The sequence below is a fragment of the Drosophila ananassae genome, assembly GCF_017639315.1.
Source record: "Drosophila ananassae strain 14024-0371.13 chromosome 4 unlocalized genomic scaffold, ASM1763931v2 tig00000054, whole genome shotgun sequence".
NCBI lineage: Eukaryota > Metazoa > Arthropoda > Insecta > Diptera > Drosophilidae > Drosophila > Drosophila ananassae.
Window position 1 is genome coordinate 3,814,695 of NW_025319037.1, and position 14,253 is coordinate 3,828,947.

General features: G+C 38.0%; 1 protein-coding gene across 4 annotated transcripts in view; it reads right to left on the reverse strand.

Moving 5' to 3' along the window:
* LOC6505343 (43 kDa receptor-associated protein of the synapse) overlaps nucleotides 1-14,253 on the reverse strand; it is a 566,987-nt gene that overhangs the window by 224,072 nt on the left and 328,662 nt on the right. For all 4 annotated transcript variants that reach the window (XM_032452150.2, XM_032452149.2, XM_032452151.2 and 1 more), the window contains one exon: nucleotides 12,361-12,552. In XM_032452150.2, coding sequence (XP_032308041.1) covers nucleotides 12,361-12,552 — 192 coding nt within the window. The remainder of the gene's footprint in view (nucleotides 1-12,360; nucleotides 12,553-14,253) is intronic.

A 14,253-nucleotide genomic window follows, 5' to 3' on the forward strand; every position in this document is an offset into this window, starting at 1 on the left:
CAGTGATAGCAGAGTCCAACCATGTAGAACAGACAGACCAAATATCTAATTATCTGTATTCACGTTCATCGATGCAATGCTGTCTATATCATTCCACCACACAAGAAGCATTTCATAGTTCATAGAAGTTTAATAGAAGTTGTTTCTTTAAGGGCATTACACATTGTTGAGCTATCAGCGTTTTGATAGCGGCCGAATTAATAAAAAAGATTCAAATTATATTCCAATTTATTATGGGTCAATTTAACCCCAAAACAAATTCCGCGGCCGATCCAACAAAGCCGAATATACAAGTGCATAAAACCTAAGAGCTTGCGCAGAAGCTCCACCAAAGCTCCCAAAGTGCATGCGCTACAAAAGAACAACAAAGCGTATGCGAATCAGGAAGGAACAAAGAATATGGAAAAGCTAATAACGGGCAATTAGTGGACCGCTGCGGACATATTTCAGGACGTATTTTATGGCAAAACGGACGGCAAAAAAAAAAGAAAAATTTATAGATAGAATAAAAATGTCTAATATTTCTATGTGCACCATAGAAAAATAAAAAAACCAAAAATTTTGTCGAAAAAATACAATAAAAAAAATTAGGGGTGTGCCACCCTTAACATTTAAGGGGATGAAAAATAGATGTCCGATCCTCAGCCCTAACGAATATGCCCACAAAATTTCACGAAATTTCACGCTCGAGCCATTTCGGAGGAGTAGAACCACTAACACCATGACATGATATTTTATATATTAGATTAATTTTCCAATCGTTCAACCACACCATTACCTTTATCTAGACTAACGGAAACTATTTAAAATTTAAATAAAAAACCATTACTGAAACATATTTACATACCTTACCAATACCAATATTTATACTCTTGCAGAGAGTATTATAATTTTGGTCAAAAGTGTGAAACGCAGTGAAGGAGACATTTTAGACCCTATGAAGTATATATATTCTTGATCAGGATCCCCTTCTGAGTCGATTTAAGCATGTCCGTCTGTCCGTTTGACTGTCTGTTTCTACACAAACTAGTCTCTCAGTTTTCGAAAGAAGTAGAGAGATATGACTTGGTAAAGATTCCATTTTAGGCAATCTTATCCGATCTTTCAAATTTCATAAGGATCGGCCGACTATATCCTATAGCTGCCATATAACTGAGCGATCGGAAATGGCACAACCTTTCCTGATTGCCAAGCACCATGATTAGGGCTGTTTCCATCATTTTTATTAGAAAATTGATTCGATGGTGAAATTCTCATAAGGAGTGGCCAACTATATACGTATATAATATGGGATATAATAAAATAAGCTGCTTTATAACTGCAAGGGTATATAAACTTCGGCTCCGCCCGAAGTTAGCTTTCCTTTCTTTTTTTTGGGTTTTTAACATAATCAAAACGTACCTTACTTGTTATACTGTTATGTATAATATTATGAGAGAATACTGCAATCACTTCCTTTTTTCTCAATTTTTGTCCTTTTTTTTCGATCTGAAACTTAGCACATATCCTTCTTTTTTTCAGGTAGTATATAAAAAGGAACGACCGTAATCGGTCGACTATATCCTATAGCTGCCATATAACTGATTGATCAAAGATGTCATAACATTCGAATCAAACTTTCTACGGATTCCATTTTAACGAACGATCGGATTTGGCATAACTTGTTTTTTAAGCTAGATGAATGAGACTTTTGACGGATACCATTTTGGGTAACGACTATATTCTATAGCTGCATTGTAACTCAATGATCGGAAATGGCACAACCATTTTCTAACTTGAAAAATACGAAAGTTATGGCCTTTTCGATCAATTAAGACTTCCGACTTTTTTTCGGAAAAATTTTTTATGAGCTGGCGCTCAATATTTTATTTTGGGGGGATTCTATATAAATTACCTAGAAATAGTTCGGTAGAATAGTTCGGTGGAATAAGTTAAATTTTTTCCATAATAACTTCCTGAACTAGCGCTACAGAAATATTAAATTATTGAGGGCGACAGGGAAGTGGCAAAAATTTGAAAAAAACTTAACCTGCGCGGGTACTATGTAAGTCTACTATGTAAGGGGTTACATGGGAATACTTTGAATTCTCTTATTGAATTCTAGTCTTATTGAATTCAATAACATCTCTAGAATATTGTCCTAAGTTCTTAAGTTGATCCGATTAATAGTTTCGGAAATACAGCCTTGATAAGGTGGACCCTCGAGGTCAGGTATAGGCAGAGCGCAAACCTTTAAACGCGTTTTTCTCAAAACTGTGTTTTAAAAGTCGGTTGTCAAGATTTCTCAACCGATCTTAATGAAATTTTACCCAGGTCTTCAATGTATTAGCAAAGATTTTTTTAAAAAACAAAAAATTTCGATAAATTTTCATCAAAATCTTACATTTTTTATAAAATTGTCTAAAATCGTGTATGAAATTGTTTATTAAATATGTGTCTCTTAGTTAATAAAAAGTTATATTATATAACTAAGTTATATATAAGTTACATTAAAATATTTCATGTTTTATATGCAAAAAAAAAAATTATTGAAAAAATTCGGTTTTTTGCCCCTTGAAAAGGAAGAATAAAAAAGTATTCGATTTATCAACCGATTTTAACATTTGATTGTTAAACGCTATGAAAGAGCGAACTTAGTACCTAGGAAAACCCCTGCTTATTATACCAGAAAACGAATCTATATATATATAAAAGAACATCGTGTTTTATGTTACACCACTTATAAATCAAGAACGGAAGAACAGATTTGAGTGAAAATTGGTAGGGAGGTAGCTTAGAGCCAGGAGAAGGACATAGGATACTTTTTGTCCCGTTCGACAGCGTTCCTCCCTGGCCCATACTTTTTTATTTAGGCAGACAGCTAAGAAGAAAATGTCAAATGTCAAAATGTCAGTTACAAACGAAGTCAAATTCATAGTCAGGCTCTCAAATTTAACAACGAACCAAAAAGATTGTGTTGCGCTGAAATCAATATTAAAACTATTTCTATTAAATAAATAATTAACAAGTGGATTGAAGTGAAGTGAAGTTTAATTAATAATGCCGCGACCAAGACGGTCGAATCTTTCCCGACAAAGCCGTAATGCAAGAAGAATACAAAATATTGCATATGAAAGGACTGAAGAAGAACGAGAAATTGCACGTGAACAGCGCCGCAATAGTATGGCTCGACTTCGTGCTTCTCAAATAGATTTCAATTTGCGACGCAGATATTTAGCTGATTTGAATCGAGCTGCGTTTCGATACGATTGCAGCAATGATTACAGCTTGCATCCTAGCGTTTGCATTGGGCAAATGGACGTTGTTTGCGAGTATTGTGGTGCATTAAAGTTTTCCGGAGAAACGCCTGGATTATGCTGCGTTAATGGTAAAGTGAAATTGCCAGTGTTGACTCCGCCACAAGAGCCATTGTATTCATTGCTTTGCGGCGAAACACAAGAATCACGCCACTTTCTTGCAAATACTCGAAAATACAATAGTTGTTTCCAAATGACGTCATTTGGGGCAGACATTATCGAAGAAGGAGGTTTTAATCCGACATTTAAGGTATTTATTTTTGTACTTACATAGAATGTAGTTAAAGAATCTGGTTTTTATTTTGTAGATACAAGGACAGATTCACCATCGAATTGGATCATTACTACCTTTCGAAGATACACAGAATAAATTTTTACAAATATATAAACTGTGCAACGGTACGCGTTTGGTGGTTAGTAAATTGATGAACAATGTAATTTACGCTACGATAATGATAGGAAAATTCGAAGGTGAGGAAGTTCTCATTCCGAGGATCCCGATGATCCCAACCGATATGCCGTTTGAATTTAAAAGACTTCAATTTCCGATACGTCTTGCATTTGCCATGACAATCAACATGCATTTGCCATGACAATCCTTAAAAGTTTGTGGTTTAAATCTAGAACATTCATGTTTTTCCCATGGTCAATTATACGTGGCATGTTCACGGGTCGGAAGACCATCTGCGTTGTTTGTTTTTGCGCCTGATAATAAAACAAAAAATGTCGTGTATCACAAGGTGCTTAAGTGAAGAGCAACCTATGTACTAAAATACAGAAATAATAATGAATGATTAAGGAGGAGAAACAAAGAATATTGTATACCCACAAGTATTACAGAATTTAATTAATTTGAAAATTATTCTTTTTTGTTTGACTTATTTTTTATGCGTGCAACAACAATATGCCACAGCGAAACGTGGCAGGGTACTGCTAGTTTTATATAAATTGAAGCTTTCTGAAGAGACAGGAAACAGGAAAGGAAAGTTAACTTCGGGCGGAACCGAAGTTGATATACCATTGCAGTTAAGTACAATTTTATATTATAAGATATTTATCAGATCAGATATAGTGGGCCAATCTTTATTAAAAGTTCGATATTAAATCAAATTTCTAAAAAATAATTTGAAAAAAAATCCCAAGTTTTTGTATTCAAAAATACCAAGGTTGTATCATTTGCAATGCTGAATACACAAACTCTCCACAGTCTCCAACGGGTACCTGAGCCTGAGGATCTCCGCCCGAGTGGACTGTCCTTCTGAGTGGACTGACCATAGTATGGAGCAAACTAACACTTACAAAAAAATAACAAACAAGGAGTCAGGATCTCCCAAAAAACCCACAACACTGGTAATGACAATTGAGTCTGGCCAAGAAACGAAGACGGTGCAGATGGCGAGTGAGCCCACCCGTCCGGTTAAGAAAGCTTGGCAGGGTCTAGGCGGACCCCGCCCCAAACTTGGGGTGGCCAAAGGTACACCACCCACCATGGCAGCATCTCCCGGCCCAAGTGCCTTGATGCCTTTTTCAGAAGGGGAAAAAGGCTAGCGAACATGAAGCGGCTAACAAACTTGGCAGGCACATTATGCGGAACGCCCAAATCGGAAAAAACTTCCGAAGAGTGGCTCAAGATGGTGGTATGGGCCAAAGGAGTTCTTCCACAATATGGCAAGACGCCGAGACTCCCAGCTCGAGCCCCAGCGAAGCAGGAGCCAAATCCACATCCCAAAAATGAGCGACCAGGATGTGCCGGGAGGACTAATGGCAAAGCAATTGCTCATAAAGCCAAAGCATTTCTTTGCAGAGATTGCGAAAAGCCGCATTCTGCTCGGGTTACCGACAGGGGAAGCAGCAAATTGCTTTAATTTACTAGAAGCAGTGAAGTGCTTTAATTTACCCTCCAAGGAACCAGGACCCCCTCCCATCTGCAAAGATGCGGGGTGGTTCCAAGGCAGTGTTAAGATGATAGCCTGCGATGATGAGGGTCCTGCAGAGCTATACAAGACAGCGGTTGGCGAGCTAGAAAAGGTCTACGAGTCCGCTAAGCTCGTTGCGCTAAGCTGGCGAGATGTCCCATGCAGACATAGATCTAGGATCTGGGTCCCGGCCTCCATAAATAAACAAAGCCAGATCCTTACTATTCTGCAAAGGTGAAACCACATCTTCCTACGACGAACTGGCGTGTGGCGAAGGTAGAGGAGATGGAAGGACCGACAAATCAGGCGGTACTAAACTTCGGCTTTAGCTTCCTAACCATAGAGGTTTACAAATCGGACTAGAACAATGGAGCAATCCAAACCACTAATCAGAAGGAACTGGCCTCAGAGTAAGAGGCAACTGACATCGAGGACGGCTACTGAACCGATGCGTTGCTGCTGCGTAGGATGGCTGCGAGTCGGGTCATCTGCGATGAAGACAAAGCGGAGGCTACTGGTGGAGGGGATGTCCTTACGGATTCTGCCCATAAACCTCCACCATTGTAAGGCAGCCTCAGCTGCACTGCTGCGTTGCTGCTGCGAACCGATGCGTTGCTGCTGCGTAGGATGGCTGCGAGTCGGGTCATCTGCGATGAAGACAAAGCGAAGGCTACTGGTGGAGGGGATGTCCTCACGGATTCTGCAGATAAACCTCCACCATTGTAAGAAAGCGTCAGGTGTACTGCTGCTCCACCTGGCCAAGGATGGAGCCGTTATAGTCCTAGTCCAGGAACCATAAATAGCAGGAGGTAAGATTTCTGGACTAGCCACCATGGAGTATAAGCTACTAGTAGCTAACACTGAAGTAATACAGAAGTTAAAATTATAGCTTGCATCTTAGCTAAAAAGCACCTTAGCATATTATTTTCTCCACAATATCAGCGACGCACTCAACGCGGCAGCTACCGTGGAGTCCCAGATGACTCCAATCCGGTTACTGCCGTTCTACCCCCCGTTGAGCTGGTAGAAAAGCTTGAACAGGACAGCGAAAGGCTCAACAGAGGCCTCATTATGGAATGTGACTCCAGTGCTTACCAATTACAAAGGGCGACCTCAAACACAAATAACTGCTGTGAGACTCATTTAATTTTTTTTCTTAGGTCAAACCTTTTCCTTTGCAATAAGAGAGATGATCCCTTCTTTATTATTGCAAATCGCAGGGAATTGACCTTCCCCAATTGACCTCACGCTTGTATCGAAACAGATACTAAGCCATGTATTTCTCTGGAAAATCCTAGAGAAACACTCTGTCTCAGACCATAGGTACCACAGGTTAATAGGGCTAAAGACGGAAACGAGGAGACACTCTGGACCGAATACAAGGTCTCTTTGGCTTCCTATAAAAAGGCTATCCGCAAAGCGAAGCGCTTTTCATGGAACTCCTTCTGCCCGGACATCGAATGCTGCGAGCTCATGCTGCGAGCTCATGCTGCGAGCTCATGCTGCGAAGATTAGGAATATTCTATACCAATCAGCCACAACTCTAGGTTATCTGAAAAAAGGACCAATACAAGTGAGGAATCTCTACCTACCTTGCTAGAAACCCAATTTCCTGGTTGCACCCCGAAAGCCACCCCCGAAAGCCAGACATTTGTAGCCAACTACAAATGCCCCTCCAGACCAGAAAATCCTATACAGTGTAATACACAGTTTCAAGCCCTATAAATCGGACGGTCCAGACAAGATAATACCTGCACAAATCCAACAGCAGAAATTGGTTCTGGCAAATTGACTCCTAAATATCTTTAACAGATCCCTTTCACTAGGCAAAATTCAACAACGGTGGCTCGAATCGCGAATCATCTTCTCACCAATCAGTCTGTCAACCTTCCTGCTCAAGACGCTAGAAAGAGTCACATGCCTGTTGGTATGATCAACACTAAGCCCTATCCAAATCTCCAACGCACAGCATACTTAAAAAAGGGGTAAATCCCCCGAGACTGCCTTCCACGCACTCATTTTCAAAATAGAGAAAGAGCCTTTTCTTCCCAGGCCATTCTTCTAAGAGCCTTTTCTTAAAAGAATAGCCTGGGACTTACTGCGCAGAAAACACAGATAGTTCTTTTCAGCAGGAAATATTCCCGCCAGCGTCCCCCAAGACTAAACAACCAAAGGCTCTCCTTCAGCAATAGTGTCAAATAACTAGGGCTCACATTGGACAGGAAGCTAAACTGAAACTTTAACATTGGAATAAAGGTCTAAAAAGGCTGCTGTAGCCCTCTTCAACTGCAAAAAAGCCAAGTATGGGATGAATCAAGGAATTAAGTAGGGGATGTCCCCCTATATTGTAAGCTGGATCTACAACCCCATAGTCAGACCCATACTATTGTACTGGTGGCCAGCCCTCAAAAAAAAGAACGTCCTTAAGGGGTTAGGTGGGTCTGGCGGCAAAAAAAAAATTGTTGTTTTTTTATTTTTTTATAAAATTCTCCAGAATCTTGAGAATATTCTCCCAAATTTTCAAGTCGATTGGAATAAAAGTTTCGGAGATGCAGTCCTGAAAAGGTGCACGCTCGAGGTCAGCTATAAACGCTATAAACGCGTTTTTCTCAAAACTGTGTTTTTGAAATCGGTTGTCAAGATTTCTCGGAAACTACTCAACCGATCTTGATAAAATTTTGCACAGGCCTTCGAGATACGATTATCTAGAACTTGAACAAAGGATTTTTATTTTCGTTGATTACAACTATTTAAAAAAAAAAAATGTTCGAAAAATTTCACCAAAATTTGATTTTTTTTCCAAAAAGGTGTCCCAAAAATCCAATTTTTGCTTGATTTTGTTTTCCTTTTGTTCAGTTTCTAGTTTTAGGTCTGTATTAAAGGAAAATATTTGGTTTTTTTCATTTTAGATGATTCTGTTAGGAATTGTGCTGTCAACGCGAAATCACCTTTTTTGACAGGAGTCATGGCAAATGACGTCTCAATGGCTAACTGTAAAATATTTTTTTCTCAAAATTTCAGAAATTCATCTTTAAATATGTATATTTAATAATCCTAAAAGTTCCAATAAAATATTTCATTCTTTATATAAAAAAATTTTTTTTTTAAATAGGCCATTTTTTGGCTTCCCAGACCCACTTAACCCCTTAAAAAGGCATCAGAGCCTTTTTTTAAACTACCCAATCACTGCAGCGTATTTCAGGCCGAAGTGATAATAATAAGGGAAGCACTAAAATACATAAACATAAAATGCCTAAACATTCATACCCCAAACAAAAAGGAGTCAGTGTGGGGTATGAATGTTACCCCAAACAAAAAGGAGTCAGTGTGGGGTATGAATGTTTAGGAATGAATGGGGTATGAATGTTTACAGTTATAGACAAGCGGCTATAAAATCGAAAAGCTCGGTTACCAGAAACTCCAAAACAGTCTCAGAGTGCAGATCTCTCCACGAGATGGCAAACCAATATGACATAAGCCTCATTTGGGTCCCAGGTCATTACAGGGAAATGCATAGCTCTAGAGCGAACTGGGGGGTACCAGTGTTACATTAGCCTCATACAAGCTCCAACTTAGGGAAGCCAACAAGAAAGAAAACCAGCAACTACCTGACCTAAGTCCTTTTTCTGCGGATAAGGGGAATTTAGATCACGGCCCACGATTTCACAAGGGACCGAATACAGTCTAAGTGTGGTGGTTGCCTCCACAAGAGGACCGCCAGCCGTCTAACCTAACCTATAATTTTCATTAGTTCAGCTATATGGTAGCTAACTTCGGGCGGAGCCGAAGTTTATATACCCTTGAAGTTAAGTATCAGCATATATACCAGTGGTTCCCAAACTCTTTTCTCTCATAGACCACTTTCAAAACTTGGCTGGATCCGGTGGACCCCTTGCAGCTAAATAACTATCAATTTTTGTAATCAACGACGAATCAACAGTTTTGGAAAAAAAGGTTAAAATTTATTGCTTGATAGGGTTTTAATCATTTGATAATAAAGTCGACTGAACAAATTTTAAATTTTAATTGATTGTGCTGCGAACGCATGTCAAAAAAGAAGAGTTAGCCAATCGAAAAAGTAGCTCATAGCACAAGTACCAATCAATTTTTACAAATTTTAATTAAAAAACGTCAAAACTAAGTTTCAAAAAGAAGTAGGTATATCCTTGTGTTGTAGATATTTATTCAAATATTAAAATTATTACACTAATAATTATTATTGTTATAACAGTCGTAATGTTATCAAAATTGGACACTTATAACGTAATGTAACTTCTACAATGGTAATTAAGAAAAATATATATAATTTTAATGAGATGGATGTGCTTGATGTATGGTTAGCAAATTATCAATATTTGGCTTGAGTTTTGTAAGAAATAACCGCAAATCTCCCCGTTCTGTGATATTCAATCTGCTCCTTTTTTTTGTTAATAAGTTTGTAATGGCACTAAAACTTTTTTCGACGAGATATGATGAGGGAAACGCTATGAGAAGCTTTTGCGTGATTGCCCACAGTCCAGGATATTTTTTAGGTATTTCTGCCTGCAACCAAAATTTCTGATACCCTTTTTTAAATGTCACTTTCAGCTCCTCATTAGTGCTGAGCTCGAGTAGCTCCTCTTGTAATATCACATTCTCCACTTCTGTTTCATCAAATGGATTTATGATCCATGGTGGTATTTCCATCTTGTCTTCAAATCTAGTTTTAAAATCACCATGCAAAGCAATCAAATGTTGAATGTATGTCTGAATATCTTCATCAAGGCATTCTACCTGCGATAAGTTTGAAAACTGTGAAAATTCACGCCGACCAATATTTCCCTTCATAAACTTGAATTTACCAATAAAAGCTGAAATTACACTCTTTGTTTTGATTAAATTAAGGCTGTCCCCTTGTAATTGTAAGTTGAGGTCATTAAATTTTTTAAACAAATCTGTCAAATAGGCGACGTCTGCTTTAAAATTGATTATGAATTCATTTACACGTTTGAACAAGTATTGCGGACGGGACGGTTGCCGGCAGCGGCGCGTCGACGACAAGTCTCGACGCGTTGTACTGAATATGGAACAAATTTTTACAATTTTACAGGGTTTTACAAGTAACAGTCGCTGAGCTTCTCAAAATATTATCTGCCTATATTGATAGGAGAAGTCAAGCAAATATCTTAGTTCTTCACTATGGAAACCAAATTAATTTTCATGCACCTCCGCTTACAAAGTGTAGACCCCCATTTTTTGTTACACCCAACGTAGACCCCCGTCGAGTCTCCCGTGGACCCCTAGGGGTCCACCTGGACCACTTTGGGAACCACTGATATATACATACAGGATCGTAAATAGTTGGCTGATATTATGAGAATGTTACCATCAGCTAAGTTTTCTAATAAAAATGTTGGAAACAACGCTAAACATTTTAAAAAATAACAAGGTTGTTTCATTTCCGGTCGTTCAGTTACATGGCAGTATTAGGATATAGTCGGCCGATTCGTATAAAACTTGGCAGATAGTATTTTGTTACCCAAAATGGAAACGGTAAAAAGTCCCATCTATCTAAATTTAAAAACATTAAAGTTATCAATCAGTTTTCACATTTCCTATCAATCAGTTTTATGGCAGCTATAGGATATAGCCGACCGATTCCGGCCGTTCCGACTTACGAGTATGTACTGCCTGCAAACAAAAGAAGTTTGTGTAAAAAGTTTTAAGTCTATAGCATTAAAGCTAAGAGACTAGTTTGCGTAGAAACAGACAGACAGATTCACGGTCATGCTCATATCGACTCAGGAGGTGATCCTGATCTAGAATATATATACTTTATATGGTCGTAGATGAACTTTTGAACAAAATTATAATATAGATTACAAAATTAATTACACAGGCCGACAATTTCCAACTTTTTTTTCCTCCACGCATAATTTTACCTGCTCCATAACCTTTAGGCTCCCCTGAACCAAAGTCCAGAACAAACATAGGTTCTATCACCCACAGTTTCCGCGGTACACCTAAGAGAAGAAATTAATCAAATTTTACCATATATTGAATTATGTAGGCCGTGTAATGGCGATGACCATCATTGTTTCTAGTACATATCATTTTTGAAATATATGTGTACCAACTTAAATTAAAAAATGGTATGTAGCAGTTACCATATCTTTGGAATACGCATCCAAAGTTGAAATCTCAGATTTTCTACATTAATTTTTGGTCTTCTATGATTTTTCCCTAAACATTTTTCTATGGAAGATTTTTATTTTCTTATTGAAATCAGTAGATCATACCATGTTTTAATTTTGGATTTAAGGAAAAACTCGAAATAATTTTGTATAATTTATTATAGGTGGTTAAACAATATTTTCGTCAATTAAATTGGAGTTTTTAATCTCATATTTTCAAAAAGTCATGGCTATCTAAAACCATGACTTTTTGCCATGACTTTTTGAAAATATGAGATTAAAAACTCCAATTTAATTGACGAAAATATTGTTTAACCACCAATGATGGCCATTACACGGCCTACATAATTCAATATATGGTAAAATTTGATCAATTTGTTCTCTTAGGTGCACCGCGGAAACTGTGGGTGATAGAACCTATGTTTGTTCTGGACTTTGGTTCAGGGGAGCCTAAAAATTATGGAGCAGGTAAAATTATGCGTGGAGATTTTTTGCTGTTGGCCTGTGTTATTGTAATAATTATATTATAGTATAGTGGTAATTATAGTACAGAGGCAAGGGTGTAAAAAATTAAAAAATAATTAATGAATAAAAAAGTATTATATGAAAGTTATATATATATATATAAATACATATACATATGTGTTCTTGTTTTCCGTTCTTTGCTTACCTATTTCGATTACAATCGTCCGATCGGAAATAAAAACTTTATAATCAGTTGATGTATACACTGTACATTTACTTAAAAAAGACGGATATGGCTTATTTTTTATTAACTTGTCGTCCTGATCAAGAATATATTCAATAATGCATAACAAACATTTAGACAAAATTAATATACATTGCAAATGTATACAAATAACAATTTTTAAAATTATTATTTTTGTTTAAGTTACGGTTCCGAAATGAGGAGATATTCGCAATTCAAAATATGATAATTCAATTTCGAAAGTTAAATATTATACAAGAACTTACCTTTGCTCCAATAGAACTAGCTACTTCCAAAAGACGTGTATTAAATTCCAGCGGTCTGCAGTTGCAGATTTTATTTTGGATACGTAAAGTCTCCAAACAGCGCGCTGCCCCATCCATGGCTTCCATTTGAGCCATACGATCACCTAAGCTAGCCGACGTACCCATAGCCTGTTCGTACTGCCGAAAAGCACGCTAAGAAGATAATATAAACTTATGTTAGCCTTTACTGAAAATTTAATTTGTATGAGGTATTTTATATAATTTCATTTTAAACTTAGACTGTTAATTCAACGCATTTATAATCGCCATGGACTGGACCGTGCTTCCGACCTCATGCGCTTTTTTTTTTTTTTTTTTGCGCGGTTCCCACTGCATACGTACAGCCCACCTCCCGTCCAACCGACCGAGGGACGCTGCCGCGTGACGTATGGCTCGAATCGCGGGAATAGATCCGAGATAGTTAAGCGGAAAGTAGGAGAAAGATATCACGAGGAAGAGTGTTACACAGATAAGCCGGTTAATATAAGCGATTTAAGATTGTTAGTAGAGCAAGGTGACAAGATGTGGTAGAGACCATTGAAGTCCGAACATAATACCCTGAACGGATCGTGTTGGGCATATGTCAAACTACAATGGCTGAGACGTAGAGGACAAAAGTTTCTAGTCCTCTACTAGGAACGTTAAAATTTACTCGTGTTAGTAAATGCTGGCTGTCTACATTTCCATAAATAAGATTATATTGAAACATGGCACCCAGCATCGTACTACGATTTGTTAATGATGGAAAGTTGATTAGTAAAAGTCAACTACGATAAGAAAGGAGGTAAAGATTTGCATCCCAATAAAGTCCCCTAAGCGCAAAAGTACGGAAGTTTTTTTGTACAGATTCAATGTGATCTTGGTGTACTCCATATTGAGGACTCCAGACACACGATCCATACTCAAGAATCGGACGGACTAATGATGTATATAACGTTTTCGTTATGTACGGGTCATTAAATTCTTTTGACCATCTTTTAATAAAACCAAGCACACCATAGCTTTATTAACCATGGTAGATATATGGTCGGCAAATTTAAGTTTCAAATCTAATAGGACACCTAGATCGTTAACCTGAGTTAATCGTTCTAAGGCGTTCCCATAGAGAAAGTACATAGCCTGGTGAGGTCTAGATCGGTAAAAAGACATAAGTTTACATTTCGATCAAGTGAATTAGTTAAGGCAGGGGGAAAGTCGTTAATAAACAATGTAAAAAGTATGGGTCCACGATGGCTTCCTTAGGACACCCCAGATGTGGCGCAGACTAACAGCGAGGTAACGTCTTTAAAGAAGACAGGTTGGGTTTTCCCAGATAAGTAGCTCGAAATCCAGATAAGAAGATCAGTTGGGAATCCCAAAAGACTGAGTTTACTTATAAGAAGCGAATGGTTAACAGAGTCAAATGCTTTACTAAAGTCAGTGTAAACGACGTCTGTTTGTAAGCCATTCCGCAACCCATCCGTGATAAAAGATGTTAGCTCCAATAAGTTGGTAGTGGTGGAGCGGCGCTTCATGAAGCCATGCTGGCACGGAGTTATTATTGAACTACATAGGTGTTGCAAATGTGGAGTGATAAGTTTTTCAAAAAGCTTTGGAATTGCTGACAATTCAGAGATGCCTCTATAATTTGCAGCGTCGGATTTTTTCCCTTTTTTATGCAGCGGAATAATGAAGGATTCCTTCCACATAAGGGGAAAGATCGAAGTTTCCAGCGATAGATTAAAGAGTTTAACGAGCGGTTGATTGAACTGGTACTCTATCAGGGCCTGGCGAATACAAGGGCTTGATCTTAAGAAGATCCGATAACACACCACTTTGATCGAAAGATGGGCCAAATAAAGGGTTGGCTGATTG